Raw genomic sequence first — 21427 nt, forward strand, 5'->3', positions numbered from 1 at the left:
TTGCTAGGCAAACGCTCTACCACTGAGCTAAATCCCCAACCCCCATCATGGTGTTTTTAAGGATTGAGTTTATGGCTCCTGGGGTACTCTGTGTGTCTTTCAGTTCCTGAGAACCCCAGGTACCCTCTTAAGCAGTGAAGCATCAAGGCTACTTTTGTGTCTCGGTGTTCCTTAGAGGTACGGGAAGCATGCAGAACTTGGCTGAACACTTAACTTTAGATACTGATCTTGTATACCCTGTCAGGCGTGCGGACCACCATTACATCCTATTACAGGGAGCATGTAAAATGTCTGATTGCTTGAAATAAACTTGTCCCAGCCTTAGTCTTGCTGAAGTCCTTCTAATCCAGCCTGAGTTATTCATTTCCACTGACCATTTCAGGAGACCCTGATTCAGTAAGTAAGCTCTGGTACTTATGGTTCTGCAGCATGGAAGGGTTAAATAAGGTGAGCCAGATGAGAAAAGCATCCCAACCAGGTCTGGGTTGTGTTGTGTTGGCCTTTATTGGGTGCAGAGAAACTACCTCAGGTAGTGCAGGGCCTTTGGGGAGACCTAAGAGGGTCTTGTAGTAGAGACATTGGAAGAGGGCATAGAGACTTGGTACGCATCCTACATTCATTCAGCAGTCAACATAGATCTCTCTCTCTCTCTCTCTCTCTCTCTCTCTCTCTCTCTCTCTGTGTGTGTGTGTGTGTGTGTGTGTGTGCGCGCACACGCGCACGCGGTGCGTGTGCCCTCAGTGGCATACTCTTTGATTCACTGCTGTTCTGACACTACTGTCAGATACCATAGGTTGAGGGCTGGGTCCCCCAAACTCTCCACCTCCTTCTGTCACCAGCCCTGGTTGTCTTACCTAAGCTTCTGACCCTAGAGTTCTAAATTGGGGTTCCTCCAACTCACTCCTTAGGTTCAAATAATTTTCTAGAGAAGGTAGCTAGAGAAGGGCTCAGGAAAATATGAGTTTACAGATATAGTACAAAAGGTCCAAAGGACAGATGAAGAAATTCTCAAAATATAGTTGGAAGGAAGAGGTGCAGGGCTACCACGCCCTTTCTGGGTACTTTGTCCTCAGGGAACCTGCATACTCTATGAAAGGCCCAAGCTCTGCCCTCTGAGGTGGAGGGGAGGGTGTGCTGTAGAGGCTTCCTTGCAAAAGCATGGCTGATTAAAGCATTAATCACTGATTAACTCGACCCTCAGCCCTTACTTGCCAGGAGTTTGAGGATAGATCTGAGAGACCCAGCTCTTCAGTTCTGCTCAGGCTTTCCTATGAGCAGCCCCACCCGGAAGCCACCTGGACCCGACCCCCATCAGCCATCTCATTAGTATGCATATCCAGCTCGCCACTGTAGCGATTCCAGGAATTCTGGGAATTAGTTATATATCAGGAATATGTAAGACTTTTCACAGTATCACTTTGAGGGAAGCTGATGAAGCTCACGTGTCTATGAGCCTCACTGTTCTCCAAAGCTAGGTCCTGCTACATGCCAGTTTCCAGCCCCAACTAACCAGCTTTATGGGGTCATTCCTTCATCGGGTCTCTACACGGACTTGGGAGAGTGTTCATCATCCTCACAAGCCTAAGGGGAAACCTGGCTAATTATGTTTCTCATTCAAAGTAAAAAAAAAAAAATGTGCCTCCCCTCCGCTGTGTCTGACCCCATTTGGCGAAAGTACATTTCCCTCTGTCATCTGGATTTTCTCCTGAACAAACCGACGAAGACAAACGAAACCGGAGAAAAAGCATACAGATCTGTGAACGCGCAAACACGGAAAAACCAGATCACGGAAAGTCACAAGTGCATGGCCACCCACCAGCTCAGCGGGGTGCAAAAACTAGGCACACCCCACTTCTGTTGGGGAGGAGAGAGTGTAGACAATTTTGAGATGACTCATACATGGCTTCTGGGGGATCCTAATGAACAGCCCAGGACAGAGTCTCACGGGCCATAAAATATGACAGTGGTTTGTAAATGATTCTCCCAGGGACTGAAGGAGGACTCCGTGCGTGACAAGTCTATTCTGCCACATGAATAGATAATGAAAGCACAAGGTCAGAGAGACCTGAACTTTGGAAGTGTGGGGGATGTAAGACCCCTCAGCCTCTCATAGCTTTGATCTTCCGAGTTCTGTTTCCTGGGCTCTAACACTTTAGATTCTTTCTCACCAGAAGGACAAGAAACAAGGCTAAAGCTTGAGAACTTACTTCAGGCAGGATATACAAAAGGGCTCTAATGTGAAACAATGTAACATGCATCCGGGTTGCACTGGTTGCTGAGGCTGAGGACTTTTCCCACCTCCCCCACCCCTGCCCCCACCCCCGCAAATCTCCCCCCTGCTGTACTCTGGAGTTTGGTTATTTCAGCTGCAGCTTGGGAAGAGCACAGCATCTCACGGGTGCAGCCCGCTGGTTAAACCGCAGAGGATTGGGGGCTGTTTCCACGGATGTCTGCTCTTGGTTTTTCCTTCCAGTGACCTCTTTGCTTCTGGTTCCTATGGAAACAGCCCTAGGAGCAAGGACAGCTGTGGTCAAGAAGTAACATCAGGTGGGACCCTCTCCTAAAAGCGAGTGACAGAGCAGGAGGACAAGGATGAGGACAGAAGGGCTGAGAGAAGGGAACAGGGAGGTAGGAAGGACTGAAGGAGGGAATTTGAAAGGAGAAACTCTGAATTCACAGCGGGGGCCAAAGGCAGAGTCTGCAGGGAGTGGGAGGGCCTTGGGGATACTCTGGAGGATGGCAATTAGGGGCCCCCAGGAGCTTCCACAGCAGGTCAGATAAGGACGTCCTGGGAGGGTGGAATTGATGACATCAGCTCCTAGGAGGAGACAAAGACATAAATATCAGGAATAACGACGACAATGTAGCTAGTGTGACCTGCTCACTGACCTAGATTACAAAACTCCTCCCCTTATTCCTATTGCTGAAACTCATTGCTTGGGTCCTTATGTGTTCTTCAGACAGGAAGATTGTCCCCAAATTATTCAAGGTTCCCAGGGTCCTCCTTAGTCCAAAGAGTGCAATGGGAAGGTCAGCTTTGATTGCTGACTTCTGAAGAAGGACAAACAACGACTTCTCCATGCTGTCTACCCCTGAGGCTCCAGTCTGGATCCCTTCAAGGGAGAGGAACACTAGACCGTGGTGTGTGCAACAAGAGGGGCTGCTGGCTTCAGACCAGAACCCCACAGTCCCCAGAATCCCTGTGGATACCCACCACAGCTAAGTGTCACTGGCAAGTGAGAGGGGCTTCTTTGAAGAAGCAGGGGCAGGTAAGCCGAGCCCCACTGCTCACAGGGGCTCCTTTTTCATCCTTTAAAGTACCAGAGCCTGTGTCCTCCTGCTGAGGCTGCTGATGGAATTCTGCTACGTCTAGAAAACACTAGCCTATTGGAAGGTGTGTGTGTGAGGGGTACTATTGCAGTCACCTCAAGCAAAGCCAGGATGGTGGGCAGATGCGAGCACCTAATTAGCCAATTCTCTCCTCTTCAGAAACCACTGTCTCTGCCTTTCTTGTCCCATTCAAGAGTGGGCACGTGGCATTTGCCCAGGAAGCACAAATGCCTGATGATTTAGAGTACCTGTAGATGCTGGAGCGTCCCCATGTCATTCTGACACCATGGATTATTTCCCCACCCCGCCCCACCTCCAGGATCGTGATTACAAGGGTGGATGCTCAAAGCATTTATTTTGAACATCTCCAGGCTTCATCCTGCCTTGAAGGAAGGCCAGGCTTGGAGCTCCAGGTCTGGATGGAGAAAGAGCAGCAGGATCTGTGAGGAGAAGGCATGGCAGTGGTTCAGGGAAAGTAGCCAGACTCCAAAGTGTGAGCACCCTGGAAGAGACACTGGAGCTGGTGGGAGGGGCAGCTTGCAGCCATGAGGAAACTGAAGGAAAAGGCCTTGTACTCATGTAACATGGGAGCCTGAATTCATAGGCCTGATTGTTGGGTACTGAATCTGTGACCCCCATCCCCTATTTTACAAACAAGGACACTCTTATTTCTTTGTTTTATTTTTTTATGTTTTATATGTGTCTGGGTGCTTTGCCTCATGCTCATGCAGTTCCTAAGAAGGCCAGAAGAGGGCACTAGATCACCTCGGACTAGACGTCCAGACTGCTGTGGGCCACCAGGTGGTCACTGGGAATGGAAACCCGGGCTCTTAACTGCTGAGCCATCTCTAGGTCCTGAGGAGACTCTCTAGCTAGAATCCATGCAGGATTCCCAGAGCAAGAGGGAAGTCCAGGGACAACAGGACTGACATGTCTTTGTAAAATGTCATGAGCTCAGAGCCGAGTGTACTGAAGTTGAGGAATTAGAGGAAACACTCATGCTCTATCTATTCAAGGTCACCAAGTACAAGCCTTGTGGACTGAATGTTCAATTAAGGTAAAATGAAATGCTAACTGTGGAGTCCGACCCAGACAGTCCTCATCAGAAGGAATCAGAAATCTTGTTTTCTCTCTGCCATGTGCAGACACAGTAAAAAGCAAACATTTGCAGCCAGGAAGAAGAGCTCTCACCAGGGACCAGACACAGAGCCAGGCCAGACCTTGAGCATTCAGCCCCCCAGGATGGTGAGAAATGTTTTTCTGCCTCTTAAGCCGTACCCCATACACTCCATCAGTCCCTGGCTGTACTCTGATATCTGAGTGTTCTGCAGAGTGAAGTCCCGGGGAGGAAATAGCAACGGCTCTAAGCTCTATTAACCAATCACCTTAAACATCCCTGCCTCTGCAGCTAAACTGTCTTTAACACTCAAGGGATGTTGGCCCGGTGCCACTCTTCATGAATGTCAGAAGTCCGTTTGCCTGCTTGGTTCTGAAGGTTTCTCATCCTCTGGTCCAGCAGGTGCAGGCAAGCTTACCAAGTGCCTCTGTGTTGGCACGCGTTCCTGCCCCACTCTATAGCAACCCAATGTGCCTGATGGCCTTCGGTGAAAGCAAAGCCTCAGCTGCCCCTTCAGGGGAAAAAAAGGTGGTGCTGAGGTGTCGAATAATATGGCAGGGGTTTCCTGCTGCTGGAGATGGTCTTTCCCAGAGCCTAAGAACGTCAGTCTATAGTGCGCGCATGCGCGTCTTGTGTGTGTGTATCTCCCCATCTACCAGCTGATACTGGAGTCCCACCCCCAGCTATGCCCTGCCGTGAAGTATATCTAGAGTCTTCCTGAACCATCCCAGGGCTTCCCTCTACTGGAGAAGGTAGGGGAGGAAACCTGTCTTCTCCCTGGATCCTTGCCCCCAGCACTGGGTCTCTTACATCAGTCCCATCTGTAAGCAGGCTCAGCTTGTGTGAGAGGCACTGCCTCTGAGAATCAGCCATATTGGGATCCTCGGGTCATCAGGGCTGGCTTATCCCTGCACGATGGTCCTAACCGTCCTCACTATGAGTCTTTTCCAAGATGCAACTTGAACGAGCAACATAGGCGTGTGTTTGAATCATCCAAAGACATCCTTAGAAGAGAGGGGCTCCTTAGTGAATCACTCTCCTCAAATCACCCTAAATACCCAGCGAGTGTGTGTGTGTGTGTGTGTGTGTGTGTGTGTGTGTGTGTACTGTGCAGTACAACACCGCTCCCACCCCCTCCCACCCCCATGACTGTGTTACACCCCATGCAGACAAGTTTTGGTTGTAGTTTCTCAGGTGACTGCCTCAGAGCAAAAGCACTGTCTGGGGCCTCAAGGTGAACTGGGGCTTGCTCCCACAAGCATTCCTTTGAAGTGACACCTTCTAGTCTTTCCTCTGCAGACATCAAAGGACAGAAGGCCTCACTTCTGCTGTAGCTCACAATGGAGGCCCCCCACCCCACCCCCCAGCTCGGTTCACAAAGGGAAGAGGGGACAGGCATTTGCTCTGCTTACTTCTGTCTGTTCCTTCACTGCCTGTGGTAGCTCTGCCCTGGTCTTACCAAGTAGTGCATACTGTGGTAGTTTCTGGGGTGTGCACCTCAAAATCAACGCCTCTGTGAATCTTTTTTTTTTTTTTGGTTCTTTTTTTCGGAGCTGGGGACCCAACCCAGGGCCTTGCGCTTCCTAGGCAAGCGCTCTACCACTGAGCTAAATCCCCAACCCCCACCTCTGTGAATCTTTTAGTTCCCTGTCCTCAGAATGGGATTCTCAAAGTACCCTCAGTCAGCCACTCTGTTGCCCCAAAAGGATGTTGTCTATAATGGAGGTGGCCCTCTTACGATCATGGAGGATCTTGCAGATAGCATCGCCATATGGGTCCTTGGGTAGGGATGTGACTACCCCTGCTTAGTTGGCACTCTTCATCCCAGGCTGGAAAACCCATCTAGTGTTTTCCTCATTGACATCTTAAGCCAGCCCTTTCTAATCCTTTTGAGTCTCTGCAGCTGCTACTGGGACTACAGTCATTTCAAGCATCTTTGAAATTACTGGTTATTCCCAATAACTTTCTGTAGGGCAGAATTTTCTATGTGGGTGTTCTCAGAATCCTGGGGCATCTCCACCATGTTCCTGTAATGACTCCAACTTCAAAGGGTCCACAGGGAGGGGACTCAGGTGACAGAGCTGACCGAATGCAGCTCTATGAATAGGCACTCTCCAGTCAAATCCTCTGGAAGCCAAGGGGATAGGACCCAGCCATGAGTTATCTAGGGTTAACCGAAAAACCTCATTAAGGGATGAGGATGTCACATCCAAGTCACGGCTTGGAACTTGTGTGTACCTAGGGGAAAAGGGGTAACTTAGGCCTAAGTCTATAGGGCCATGCTTGTCAAGGGTTCTGGTAGGTACGGGGGAGTCCCCTGTAAAGAATAGATTTATACTGTCACTAGACAGTGAAGAAAAGCATCACTAGTGGAAGATGTGTGGTCTAAAGGCCTCTTGGACTGGACCTCTCACGGATACAGAGCCAGTGTCACGATGGAACAAGATGGAGAAACAGGCTGAAAGGGACTGAGACAAGTGTGTGGGACCTTTAAGACCCAGTGGCTTCACAGATAACTGAGCACACACGTGACTATGCATTAAACTGCACAGGGCCTGGATCCTGACCCATTGGGAAGACCAGCCGTGCATGATGACCACCTGTGACCTACCTGTTTGTTAGAGGTAGGACCCCCCCCCATGCCCAGGGGCCACACTGTTGAATCCCTTGGCAGGGGCCATTAGAGACCCGTTCTTCTCTGGAGCCAGAAACAGAAGCCCGAGACAAGGTACATTGAATGAATTTATTTGGTAAATCATGTTAATCGAATTGGTTTTCCAATTAATTTTGCTAGATCTTGCAGTTGTACATGTAGCCAACGTGTCAGGTTTTCCTAGGCTGAGTACGAATAAGGTCACATTTATGGCTAAACAATAGCTCCTAGCCCCACTGGCTTTAGTAACAGGAATCTGGGCCTTTTCCACAACTAAGTCCTGGGTTTCCCACTCTCACTGGCTGCATTCTACTACACTTCGACTCTTAATGCTGACCCACCTAATTTCTGGTACTGCTGAGCCAAGTGCCACTTGAGGACCCATTGGATTGGTGACATACACCAAGCATGTCTCCTTCACTTACTATTTTAGAATGAATTGGTGGGTGGGTTCTTAAACCCTACTCCCACCCACATCTCCTGGTCCAGGGTCATCAATCTGACACAGCTGTATCCCTCCAGGAACCCTGTCCTTACCTTTCCCCAGTTTATGGCTCTAGATTTCCCCACCCTCTTTGGTAATGATACTCTTGGGACCTAGATACATTTCCACCATAGAGTTTTGCTATACACATGCCAGATTTTAGCTCTGGTCATCAATGAATGGGGTTCTGAGTACTCAGCCTACGACTACAGCCTTTGCTCTGGGGAATCTTGCTAGGCAGAAACACTTGCACATGGAGGGGACTTCTCGACAATGTTGGATGGGCGAACAGCTCCTTACAGGGAGAGAACACAGAGGAGGTGGTCCTGAGACCTACCCACTCACGAATGAACCTAGATCAGACCCAAATGTTCTCCTGTATGTCCTGGTGTCACGGATGTTATCTCTGTCCCAGTCAGCTATGGGACAAAACAGCATTCAAGGCTGGGGGCCTCATTTCGGGGTGTGCATAGCCCTGAGTCACCACCAATGGGTTCCTGAAGGCCCAGTCCTGAAGTGGGGTTCTGATCTTCAGACCCTCACTTCCCTATAGCCGCTACCAAGGTGCTTAACTCTCTCTTCCTTAAATACTCCTTCAGTGGCCCACAGGTGGATCCACAGTGAACACTGCCACCTCCATGGCCTGTAAGTACCTACCCTTCGATGGCTTCCAGTGGAGTGGAAGCAGTAGACTCTCGGGAGGAAGCTGCCCTCCCTCTGCCCTCCCTCCTCACTTTTCCTATCTCCTCCATTCCTCAACCCTTCCTGCCCATCTACCTTCCTCCTGCTCCTCCTCCTTTATCCCCTCCTCTTTTTCTCCCTGTCTTTCCCTCCCTCCCTCCTCTTCCTTCCCTTCCCACTCCTCCTTTTCCTTACATCTTGCTTCACCTCCATCTTCTGCCCTGTGGGCAGCTCCCAGATTCTAGCTACAGCTCCGTCTTCTCATTCCCCTGCCCACGTGATCACCCCATCCCTAGCCTCTTACCCTGGAGGATCTACCTACTTAGCTCTCCTTCCCAAAGCGTGTGAAGAAGCCTCGTGGGTTTCTTCTCGTCCCACTCCTTCCGTCTTGCAAAAACACCCCACAATTTATCCTTCTAATCATTTCACCCTCAGCAATGGCTGAGTCATCACAAGCGAGGCTTTCAGCTGTCACGGGGAGCTCCTTCTCCAGAGCGAGAGGAGCCAATGAAGGTTCCAGGGTGGATTCAGCTGTCTATCATTTCCCTCCAGGAACTGATGAGCCCCTCACCACCTTCCTCAAATCTAGGCCTTCGTGCTGCTTGGTAAAGATAATCCTCCTCCTAACCCCAATCCCTGGCTAGCTTCCTAGATAGTGTCACCAGTGCCAACTGCCTATCTAGGCCCAATAAGAACCACTTCCTCATTCTGCTATGGCTGAACTACATTGAGACTAACTCTTTCCATCCTCTTCATATAGGTCTAATGAACTTCTAAGTTAGAAGGCTGGTCCCCTTCAAAAGAGCTCTCTTCTTAGGCCGAGTCTTAGTCTTGGGACAGCATTGCTAGCAGACAGCAATAGGAGAGGGGCATCCAGTTCCAATTCTAGCGAGTCGCTTTCCTTCCTGGGGTATTCTCTAGTCCCTTGCCACTCTGTCCCTTTCTACTCTGTCCCCATTGGCTCCATTGTGGTGTCTCCTGTTTCCCCATGACCTGCTTCACACAGCCCCCTCCCTCCACTTAATCCTTCTCAGCCCTTAAAAAAGCCCTTTTTGTCCTCATTTCTGTGAGGTCCTTGCCAAGAGAGCTTCAGAAGAGACTGGAAAAATGTACAAGCTTGCTCCATCTTGAAGGCATATTTCTTCCCTACCCCTGAATCACCCTGCCCTTTCTCTTCCTTTCTAGGCTCTCCAACAGAATGGAAAGACAGGGAGGCTGAGAAACAGACTTTTCGAGCTACATTTTGTTTTTTTGGTTCTTTTGCTTCATACATTTTAGACTTAGAAATGAAGACTTCACCTGGTTCTTTAGGAAACCCAAAACAAGTGTGACATAGGTCACCCATCCAGGTGATGTGAAAAGGTCATGGGAGTAAAAAGAACAAAGATGGCACCCAGCGAGTGTCCAAAGGCAAGCCTAGGATGGTCCTTATGAGAATTTGGGACTGCAGTTTCCTTCCCTTGAGAGGGGTACCTTCCTTTAAGCCCTGGAGACCATGGAATCCTGATGGACCAGCTGGACTTGGGAAGGCCGGTGGACCTTGATGCCCATGCGGAATTCTTTGATGGCAAAGTAATAGCAGAAAACATCGAGGCAGCAGTTGATGTTAGAGAAACACAGAGACAACTGCAGGAACAAGCTGATGCCCTGCTTCACTCTGCAATTCAAGATAAAGCCGTTCCTTACCAGGAACTGCAGGAACAAACCCAGGTGCACTGGGAGAAAGGAGACCACGAAGACGACAAGATTGGTAGCAATGGTCCAGATGATGCAGGCTCTCTTTCGGACCCACTGGTCGTCCCCCTGAATGCTCAGTAGAATGTGAATGCTCCTATAGGAACAAAAGCCCATGATGCCCATAGGAAGGAGGAAGCCAAAGATCTCCAGGGGGAAGAAGACTCTCGCACTCCACGTGCTGTCAGACATGTTGTGGAAGCACTTGTATCCCTCCACTCCCCTGTGGAAAGTGTAGATGGGGATGCTTCCAACCCATACCAGCATCCAGATGATGCAGCAGATCCCAAAGGTTTTCCTGGGGGACCGGAAGTGATTGACCAGAAGAGGGTACTGGATGGCGAGGAGCCTGTCCAGGCTGATGAAGCAGATGGTGAAGACACTCCCGTACATGCTGATGAAGTAGAGGCACTCCACAAATGTGCAGAAGACCAGTGAGGGGGAGGACTTCACTTGTGGCAGGATCATCTTGAATGGGAGGGAGAGCACAAGCAGTAAGTCGAAGACAGCCAGGTTGATCATGTAGATAGAAGTGGCCATGTATTCCAGCTGTCTCCTCTTCAGGAAGGCACCGAAGCCCCGGATGGCCAGGAGGTTGAGGACCAGGCCGAGGAGGAAGGTGGGAATGTGGACTGCCAGCTGCAAGGTTTTGGTCAGGTTGTCCACGAAAACGAACGAGCAGTTGTTACTGTCTAGCTGACTCATGTTCTGGCCTGCAACACCAACAGTAGATGAGAGTCTTCTCACTCCCATGAGCTGGTGAACAACAGAACTACTTGGCAGAGGATGGCGGGAACTTTGATGACCCCTGCTTTATGTATGGCAAGTAATAAACACAGAACGAGGGGCTGGGGAGGTGGCTTGGGGATGAAGCCATGCAAGTACGAGGACTGGAGCTTACACCTCTGGAACCCACATGGATGTGGATGGGCATGGTGGGCCACTCATAATTCTGCTGCATGGGAGGACGGGGAGACCAAGATCCCCAAACAAGTTGGTTAACTAGAGTAGCCAAATTGGTGAGTTCAAGAAGAGAGATCCTGCCTCGGTGTATGAAGTGAAGGTGATTGAGGGAGAAACCTGCCTTCAACCTTTGACCAGCATATTGCACACACACATGCACGCTCGCACGTACACCCCTACAAAAATTGGACCCTTCTTTGCCTGAGCCTCTCTCCCTTTTTAAAAATCAGAGCTCTCATTGAAAAGAATACCAACACAAGCTGAGTCACGTTGATTTAAGCAAAGACGTCACTGAAAACTGACAGGCCCGGTGGTGTGCATCTGTGCTGTGAACCTATCATCCAGAAACTGGATCCAGAGGCCAGAGGAGCACAAGCTGAAGACCAGCTGTGAAAACCCAGAGAGACCCTGACTCAAACGTTAGGAAAAAATAGAAAGAGGCCTGGGATACAGTGCAGGAATGGAGCACCACACACACAGTACCTCTGGTTGGGGCTCCAGCAACACAAACAGGGGGAGAGAGGGACAGGGAGGGGGAACGGGTAGGAGAGAAGAGGAGGGAAAGGAAGGGAAGGGAAAATATTGGGGCGCAGTAGGATCTGGGTTTCAGGCACTGTTTACAGGCTCCAGCTCTTCTTTAAGCATGGACCCTCTGTGCTCCTTCACCCACTTTTTTTTTTTTTAATGTTTAAACAGGAAGAGGGAGAGGGAGAGAGGGAGAGAGAGGGGGAGGAGGGGGAGTCCACCCTTGACTGCAGGGATGATCCTGACCGGCACATCACGTTCCCCCCTGGACACAGGAACTGAGTTGTCCACTGGTTCAAGGGAAGGCGTGTGACAATTGAGTCATTGGATCCACGCCTGGGCTCTTTCTGGGTGACTCGAGGTGACAAGATGGGAGCAGCTACAGCCTTTGCTGCCCTTGAAGAGGAATCCAGGCCGGAAATGAGTCTTTGTGGAAGAAGGGGCATTCCCAGAGGGAATGAAGTGGGAGACTGAGGTTTGCCTAGGACAAGGAAAGGCCTTTCTTTCAAACTGAAGGAAGGACAGGAGGGCCAGGGCTGGAGGTGTGCCTTCCTGAGGCAGGGCCAGGCTGGCTTATGAGTCTGCCACTTTAGGGAGGTAAGAGTGTCATTGTGGGGCTCAGTATAAAGGAAGGGGTGCTTGGATAAACAGCCCATGCCTTCGGGGCTAGACTTCTAGAAAAATGATGCAATTAGGACCTAAGACCTGCCTTTCTCTCGCTCATCCACCACTTGCTCACCTTTCCCTCCTCTCTCTGTCTTTCTCTCCATGTGTGTCTGCCCGTCTCTGTCTCTGTCTCTCTCATCCTTTTTTCTACTTCACTCAAGCAAGGACAAACTGCTGATGCACCAGGCCCTAGACACTGGGTGTCAACCAGCCCACAGGGCCCCTGAATTGAGGAAATGGTTTCCACATGGCCTCTTCTCTAACCACCTCAACACCAGGCACCTGGGGAACAGGTACAGCCAAAACCTACTCCATCTCTCTTTCTGTCCTTCCTTTACCCTCCCCAAGGTCCTGGCTACCATAAGATGCAGAGAAGGGGTGTCAACATAGCCTGTCACCAGAAGAACCCTGTGCCAGACGTCGGGGTGTTGCTTTTAGCTTATGCTATTATACTGGAGATTTTTTTAAAGCTGAAAAGGCAATTTGGACATTCAATAAACTATCTGAAGAATACAAACCCACATGGTACCGCCACGGTACCCCAGGGCCTCCGTTGTACTTTCCAGAGCTAACCATGCAGGACTTTCTCCAGGAGTTTCTAGTTATAATAACATTTTTATAAACATAGACATAAGCGTGGTATCCTCGAAGTTAAAAGCATAACCATACCTACAGTCCTGTCCCTTGCTTTTTCAGTGAACAGGGTTCCCTAGCAATTGTTCCCCATGAGTATGCATGACTCAATTCTAATAAGCCTCCCTGAATCCATTGTGTGGATGGAACATCACTCAGTTGACCAGAAGCTTAGTAACAAACATTTAGGCTTCCAAGTGTCTTCCTGGGTAACAAGGAATTCCACATCCCACATCCCTGTGACTTCTTTGCTGCATTGCCCCTGCCAAGAGAATTCCCACTCCTTGGTTGTTTCTCATGGCTTACAGCTTCCTAGGGAGCATGTGAGAAGAAAAGATTTGGGGCTGGGGATTTACCTCAGTGGTAGAGCGCTTGCCTAGCAAGCGCAAAGCCCTGGGTTTGGTCCCCAGCTCTGAAAAAAAAAAAGATTTGGATATTTTTGGGTGGGGAGGTGTGTGCATGTGTGGAAGCAGAGGTCAGTCAGTATCAGGGTCCTTCTCTGTCATGCTCCAACTTTTTTTTTTAAGACAGAGTCTCTCACTAAACGTGGAGCTCACTGCCCAGTGGGGCTACAGGCCTGTTCCACTGTGCCTAGATTTTATGTGCCGGGATCTGAAGGCATATCCTCATGTTTGTACCCAATGTACCCATTGACTCTTGCCCCACTTTTAGGTATGTTAAAGATCCTAAATGGAATACCATTCCCAAACTCTTTGTAACTCCTCTTTAAAAGAAAAAAAAAAAACAACCCCAATCTATACAATAGACATGTAGACATATTTATAGACAGACCTTTATTAAGTGTTATCTGTTAAAACTTTAAGATACACCACTTGATCCAGATGGCTTCCTATGTGTCTGTGATTTCCTATGTGTGAGCTTTTCTTACGCTCATGTCACAGAGACACAGGAAAGCACCTCCCCTGTGACACATACTTTAGACCTGTGCTTGCTAGTTTTTATGTCAACTTAACACAAGCTAAATTCATCGAAGAGGAGGGACCCTCTCTTATACCTCCATAAGATCCAGCTGTAGGGCATTTTCTTAATTAGTGATTGATGGGAAAAAGACTCAGCCCACTGTGGGTGGGGCCACCCTGGGCTGATTGTCCTCGGTTCTATAAGAAAGCAGGCTGAGCAAGCCATGGGAGCAAGCAAATAAGCAGCACCCCTCCATAGCTTCTGTATCATTTCCGGCTTCCAGGACCTTATACTTTAATATAGGCATCAACTCCTACCTCCATTCAGGTTCCTGCCCTGCTTGAGTTTCTGAACTTCTGAGGACGAACAACATGTTATATGGAAGTGTGAGTGAAATAAGCCCTTTCTTCCCCAAGTTGCTTTTGGTTATGATGTTTCATCATGGCAACACTAACCTCAACTAAGACAAGACCCCTGTGGTGTGATAAGTGCCTCTTCGGTTGTACTGAGGAATCTCTGGCAAGGATCTCAAACTCAGGTCTCTGATGTAACTCTGCTAAGGGTAGGATAGTGGGAGAGTCGTGCTGCAAGAGACTTAAAAGAAATACAAAATGACAGGCTGCTTCCTCCTGATGCAAATATGTGGAATGCTCCAGGACAATCTCAGAAATAGCTTCTGTGACTCAGAAGGCACACAGTAAACATGTTTGGCTATTGTGTTTGACTGCCACACAAGCAAGGGCCAGAGTTCAGATCCTCAGAACCCACCAAAAAAAAAAAAAGTCCCAAATAGTGGTCTATGCCTATAAGCCCATCTGGATCCCTGAAACTCATGGGCTAGCCAGTCTGTATCCATGAGCTTCTGTTTCAGTGAGAGTTACCTTGTCTCAAAACATAAAGGTAGAGAAAGTTTGAGAAAAGACACCTAACACTGACCTAAGGCCTACACATATGTGTATAAGTATGTAAGCAAGCGTGGGCACACACAAATACACACACATGCCTGCACAAGCTAGATATCGTAGGACACACTTATCTTAACACTTGGGAGCAGAGGCAGGAGGACCACTTGAGCTCAGGAGTTCAAGACTGGATTGTATAGCACAATGAGACCACCAGCAAAAGGAAAAGAAGGTTGGAAGGTATGGTTGTTTGAATAAAATGGCCCCCACAGGCCCACAGGAAGTGGCACTATTAGGAGGTGTGGGCTTTTTGAAGTAGGTGTGACCTTGTTGGAGGAAGTGTGTCATTGGGGGTTGGGCTTTGAGGTTTTGGAAGCTCAAGCCGGGCCTAGAGGCTCACTCTCCCTGCTGTCTGTGGATCCAGATGTAGAACTCTCAGTTCCTTCTCTAACACCACGTCGGCCTGGACGCTGCCATGCTTCCCACCATGATGATTATGGACCAAACCTCTGAACTGTAAGCCAGCCTCAATGAAATGTTTTCCTTCATAAGAGTTGCGATGCCTCTTCACAGCAATGAAACCCTAACAAAGGCAGAAGGGAGGGAGGGAGGAAAGGAAGAGAGGAACAGCAAGAGAAAACTGGTCTGGTCAAAACTGATGATCTAAGCAGCTGGGATAAGTCTACAGAGACAGAGGGAGAGGGAGAGGGGGAGGGGGGAGGGGGAAGAGGGAGAGGGAGAGGGAGAGGGAGAGGGAGAGGGAGAGGGAGAGGGAGAGGGAGAGGGAGAGGGAGAGGGAGAGGGAGAGGGAGAAATAGAATCCAGGATCCAGCTGTTGGCATCCTCAGCAGAACTACCTTAAAGTTCCCATTTAAATTCCTGAAAGACATCAAATAGAGCCTTCTCAGAAGATGATCTTTGAAGACAGAACATTCACTCTACAGACAGGCATAAAGCAGTCAGAAATTGCCAACGTTTCTTCCAGCTAATGGCAGAGTTATTAGAGGGTCTGAAATATTAATATTCTCAATTCCTCCTGAGGGCGAGGAGAATCATCTTTTAAAGAGTCTTCAAAAGGAAGCTGAAGTGATGGCCCAGTGGTTATGAGCACTTGCTACTCTTCCAGAGGACTGGAGTCCACATTTCAACACTCGAATGGAGATTCACAATGGGGATTCACTTCCCCGGGCATCCCACACCCTCTCTGGCCTGCTGTACACTTACACAAGCAGCAAACTCTCATACACATAAAATAAAAACAAATAGATCTATTTTTAAAAATCTGGGTCATCACAGGAATGAGATAAGAAGGCAGAGTTGTACTCTGGGAGAGGGAAGAAACAGACGTCCTTAGAAAAGACAAAACTGCTTATAATAAAGACCAGTCCATACTCGACCTAAGGTGGGAAATATGGCACCTTCTGTTCCAGCCAGGACAGGCCTGCGACAATCTACGGATAACACTGTGGGGAACTGAGTCCCTTCAAGCTAAAAGCAGTTGCTAAGACATAGCTAGACATCCAAGAAACTGATTGAGGAACAAAGCAAGAAGAGGGTAAACATTCAAATCCTCAAGGAAGTAGGTAAGAAGAGCTTTTCATCCACAGTCAGCTTTGAGAATATCATGGCTATGGTCGTGAGGCGTCCCTAAGCCTAGCTGTCTGTAGGAGGAATTCTGTAGTGGTTTGAATGAAAATGGCCCCCATAGGCTCAAAGGGAGTGGGACTATTGGGAAGTGTGGCCTTGTTGGAGGAAGTGTGTCACTAAGCATGTGCTTTGTGGTTTCAGAAGCCTAAGCCAGGCCCAGTGTCACTCTCTCTTCCTGCTGCCCACCAGTCCGAATATAGAACTCTCAGCTACATCTCCAGCACTATATCTGCCTGCACACCACCATGCTTACCAGTGTGATGATAGTGGACTAAACTTTTAAACTAAGCAAGCCCAGATTAAATATTTTTCTTTATAAACATTGCCATGATCACAGTGTCTCTTCACAGTAACAGAAACCCTAACCAAGATAAGTTCTAATAAAAAGAACTGGAATAGCCTAGTGCTATCATCTCTGATGGCTGAAAGTAGGCCTGGGAGGACATCACAGTGGGTTGAGGGAGGACATCTCAGGGGGTTGCTAGGCTGTGTACCTTGTTGCTAGGGCTCGGGAAGCAGGTGTTCTGGAAGGGTGATCAGAGCAGACAGCAGCATCAGCAGAGTGGTCCTGACGCTGCCTAGACATGAGACACTGGCTGGCATCCCAAGGATAGCAGTGAGACTGTCCCAGTTTCCCTCCTGGCAGCAGCACCCAGGGGCAGGCTACCTGTCTTTAAGCTGGGATTGCTGGGCTCCCTTAATTCTAGAAGAATTTGAATGGGGGTGGATGTGAGGGAGTAAGTTCAGCTTCCTACCAGGAAGAAGGAAGAATTAAAAAGGGAAAAGTCAGGGGCCAAAAAAAAGAGCTGAGGAGCTGGAGGTGGCTGGGGTCATTTACTTCCTGCAATGGTGTGAGCCCTAAGAAGTGACACTGACTTAGAAAACAAAAACCACTGAGAAGCTAGAAGCCAGTATCTATGCAAAACCTCTGGACAGAGAGCCATGCCCAGGTGTTCTGCTGATACTTTATTTTATCTTGTTAATTATTTATACATCGATCTATTTATATTGTGGATAGCAGACGTGCAGTAATAAACCAACCGTGTTCCTTGCACACCTCTTTGGAAATACTTAACACCAGCAGAGAGATGAGGAAGAACATTTGGATAGAAGAATCACCTGATTCTTCTGAATCAGCCAGATTGTCGCTGGGGAGTGAGGAGCACAGAAGGCCTCTGTCAAGTGTGCCCCCTCTTCCAAATACCACTTCCAAGTTTCACGATTCTGAGCGTTAACAAAAGAATTCAGAGTGACTATCAGGTGGGACTCCTACAGCAGAAACTGTAGAAGGGGCTTTGGGATGAACATGGTAGTGACAAAAAATCATGGCAGTAAGAGATGATCTTACAAAAGGCTGAGGTGCTGCTCAGTGACAGAGCACCAGCATGCAAGGAGCTCTGGGTGATATTCCCAGCACTGGGGTGGGAGAGAGAGCGAGAGAGGGGGAAGGGAGAGGGGGAAAGAGAGAGGGAGAGGGGAAGAGGGGGATGGGTAGGGGGAGAGGGAGAGAGAGAATGAGACGGGGAGAGGGAAAGGGGGAGGGAGAAAGGGAGAGGGGAAGGGGGAAGGGAGAGGGAAAGGGGGCAGGGGAAAGGGAGAGGGGAAGGGGGAAGGGAGAGGGAAAGGGGGAGGGAAAAGGGGAGGGGAAGGGGAAGGGAGAGGGAAAGGGGGAGGGAAAAGGGGAGGGGAAAGGGGGAGGGAAAGGGGGAAGAGGAGGGGAGGAGGGAAGGGGGAGGGGAGGAGGGAAGGGGGAGGGGAGGGGGAGAGGGAGAGGTAGCAAGAATAGAAAAGTTGTGTTTGTAAGGTTCAGTTCCAGTCACAGTTATAGTTTCAGGCATCTGTGCTGGGGGTCTTGGAACACAGGCCCAAGATAAGGGCTGATGTATAATGTATGCAAATTAACAAGGAAGGAAGAACATGTTTAGGTTGTAAGAGCTGAGGACAATGAGTGACAGACAGTATCTCTTCTTTAATCTATCTAACCTCTACCTTTATAAATTAAATTACATTTGTGATTAACATGAAATAATTGCGCATATTTCTAGTGTGTGGTGTGATGCTTTGGTCACAGCAGAGCTGAAAGCATTTCCTCTCTTGTGTGTGTTCGTGTGTGTGTGTGTGCGTGTGTGCGTGTGTGCGTGTGTCTCTGTGCGTGTGCGTGTGTCTGTGTGTGTGTGTGTCTCTGTGTGTGTGTGTGTGTGTGCGCGCGCGCACGCCTGTGTACATGTGTCACAGCAAGTCTATGGAGGGTGAGGGCAACTGGCTTCTCTTCTGCCATGTGGGTCCCTGAGACTGCAGGCTGGAGGCCCTGCCTGCAAGGACCTTCGCTTGCTGAGCCATCTTAATAGGCCAAATGCAGGTTGGTTTGTTTGTTTTTAAAGAGCCTTAAAGTAACTGGCGACTATTAAAAATGGGTATCTGTGAGACATAAGGGGGACTAGACTAGTTGAGAAGAGGAAAGGGACAAGCAGGTTATGTGGGGTAAGGGGGAAGAATATGGTCAAAATACACAAATATACGAGAATGTCATCATAGTGAAACCCGCTATCACGTACGATTGGCATTTGATAAACGCGTGGCTAGAACAGAACATCTTCAAAATCACCGAAGACGATAAAGGAACAAAATCATCAGACTGTGCAGCACAGAGTCACTGTAACAGGAAAAGAAACTAAGCATTGGATGACAGTAAATATGAAACATCCCAAAATTCTCAGTTCAGTTAGAAGTTATTATCCGAGTCGGGTGTAGTGAAGCACCCTTCTCACCCTAGCACTGGGGAGGCAGAGGCAGGCATTGGTTCAAGGTCAGCCTGGTCTACATAGTTCTAAGCAAGCCAGGGCTTCACAGTGAGGGCTTCACTATAAAACAAACAAACAATGACAAAACCCAGGAATATTATCGGACTCGGCTCTTATCAAGGATGCACAAGTGACAGTCTTTAGTGTGACAATCTCATGACAACAGAGAAAACAGAAACAGAAGCAAGCTCTGATAGCCAACGGCAGAACCGGCACAGAGCCTCAAGAATAAAGTCACCCAGCACTGGGAAGGCTGTCTTCCCAGGGAGCAGCGGGTGAGGCCGGGGAGTTGCTGGAGGGTATGATGGAACTACAGGATACTCTACTTGTGCGTGCTTCTGTCAACAATGAAGCCTACTACCCTGCACGACAAATGCATGCTTATAAAAATGTATATAAACAGAAACGGGAGGGGTTATTTTCTACTAATAAAGGGAAAATAGAGACTGGGAGCATAGCTCAGGGGTAAAGCACTGGTCTGGTGCACACAGGTCCTAGGTGCTCCGGCAACACAAAAAATAAAGAAGAAAAGGACGATAAAACCGTGAAGGCCAGCACCACAGTCTCCTTCACGGACAGCCCAGTACAGAAGTAATAAAGACAGAATTGAGAGACCTGCTAACCAAGGCAAATGGTGTCAGCGACTTTAACAGGTTCAAACAGGTCAAGCAGAAAAAAAAAAATATGCACTAGAACAGAATTAAACAAACTATAATTGATATTACTCAATGGTTCTTGAGTCTGGTTTTAAGCAAATAAGCAACCTATTTTTAGCCCTATGCATGAAAGAAACATTTGCCAAAATGAATTATCTATCTAGAAAGAATAAAACACCCATTAAAAATACACGGTAGGCCAGGTATGGTGGTGAGTGCCTTTAATACTGGCATTGAGGAGGCAGGAGGAGGATCTCTAAGGTTGAAGCCAGCTGGTCAACATAGAGTTTCAGGTCGGCCATACATAGTGAGACAACGTCTCAAAAACAAAACAAACAAACAAACAAAAAACAAAACCAAAAAACAAAAGAAAACAAGACAAACAAAGAAACCCAAGGCGGAAATTGTGTTGTCTCTAGTCTCTGACCACATACAAAAGTATAGAAGAAAAATAATCGGCTTTTTAAAACTAAAGTGAAAACCAGAAAACAAAATGCTTGAGATGTAGTCAAGAATGCAAGAAGGTTTTGATTTGTTGTTTAAAAAAAGTCAATTCACAGGACATAACCGAACCATTTGGACACAGATATATACCCTGGCCACTGTAATTTATGTTTTTTTTTTAAGAGAAAAAAGGGAAAAGAAAACTAAATAAATGTATTAGGCAATCCACTTAAACATTTAGAATTCGAGTGTGGAAGAGTCGCAGGGAAATTAGGAGAAAAATAAAGATTAAAAACAGAAAAACCAGAATCCGGAAGTGACTGGGTGTGGGGCAGGGGCAGACACTGCACTAAGACCAGGTTCGCCATATTCTAAAGCAATCCTTGGCTGTGATCAAGAAAGCAAACTGAAATGTTCGTCCAGAAGTGGGAGACATTAAACCTGGAGAGGAAGGAGATAACTGTAGCCAGAGACGCTGCCCAAAGTGTGCAACCACACAAAACCTTCACACGACTGAAGACTCACAACACGAGACACCAATTACCCAATCTGAACAAAATGGAGAAACATCCATTAGACTAGTAGTAATCATGACAGAAATGGTGCACTATCAGAGATTGCTTATGAATCAAGCAGGCGCCTTTTTCAATGTATTAAGCAACTGGTGATTCCCAGACGCTGTGAGAACTATGTCAGAGCACAAGAGAATCTTTACTGAGTGTCTGCCGGAGAAGCTTGCACAAGTACCAGGCTTGATATGTATAGCACAAAAGAGAAAGACCAGTGCTCGGATTTTACATGTGACCATCCTAATGGAGAGGCTACCCCGATAGACTTCAGGACACTGTGATTATAAACGCTGCGGCTAAGTCAGATCTGTGGCAGAATTATAAAGTAGTTTCAAAGCAGACATCTACAAAGACTGAGGATCATATCATTTTAAGGGAATGAGAGCCATGCTTAGATAGGCAGTTTTTCATGACAATTATTTAAATGAAGGGATAGAAAGCACTTCTTAGAATGATAAGAAAGAACTCGCTGACTCCCCTAGCAACTTAGTGTTTCATGGTAAAATAATAAAAGCATTCTTATTGAAATCAGACGCCAGCATTCAGATATCCCAGATAATGTACCAAGACGTCTGGCAGAAATAAGATAAAATTAGGTACCACTCCCACCCCATCCCCCCCCCAACACAAAATCAATAATAAAGGCACAGTCAGTGAGTGGAGATGATTAGATAACATTCGTAAGAACTGACTTGGGTCTT

The 21427-nt window shown here is 48.1% G+C and overlaps 1 protein-coding gene across 4 annotated transcripts in view; it reads right to left on the reverse strand.

Annotated features, from left to right (window-relative positions):
• Positions 1–7175: 7175 nt before the first annotated feature.
• The window catches only part of Gpr55 (G protein-coupled receptor 55), a 50897-nt gene continuing 36645 nt past the window's right edge, over positions 7176–21427 (reverse strand). For 3 of the 4 annotated variants that reach the window (XM_087567362.1, XM_087567361.1, XM_087567363.1), the window contains exon 2: positions 7177–10712. In XM_087567362.1, coding sequence (XP_087423488.1) covers positions 9745–10704 — 960 coding nt within the window. In that variant the 5' untranslated portion in view covers positions 10705–10712 and the 3' untranslated portion in view covers positions 7177–9744. Of the gene's footprint in view, positions 10713–21427 lie in introns of all 4 variants that reach the window. The other variant, NM_001427436.1, reaches the window with a different exon arrangement.

The sequence above is a fragment of the Rattus norvegicus genome, chromosome 9 (genome assembly GCF_021556685.1).
Source record: "Rattus norvegicus strain SHRSP/BbbUtx chromosome 9, alternate assembly SHRSP_T2T, whole genome shotgun sequence".
NCBI classification, from domain to species: domain Eukaryota; kingdom Metazoa; phylum Chordata; class Mammalia; order Rodentia; family Muridae; genus Rattus; species Rattus norvegicus.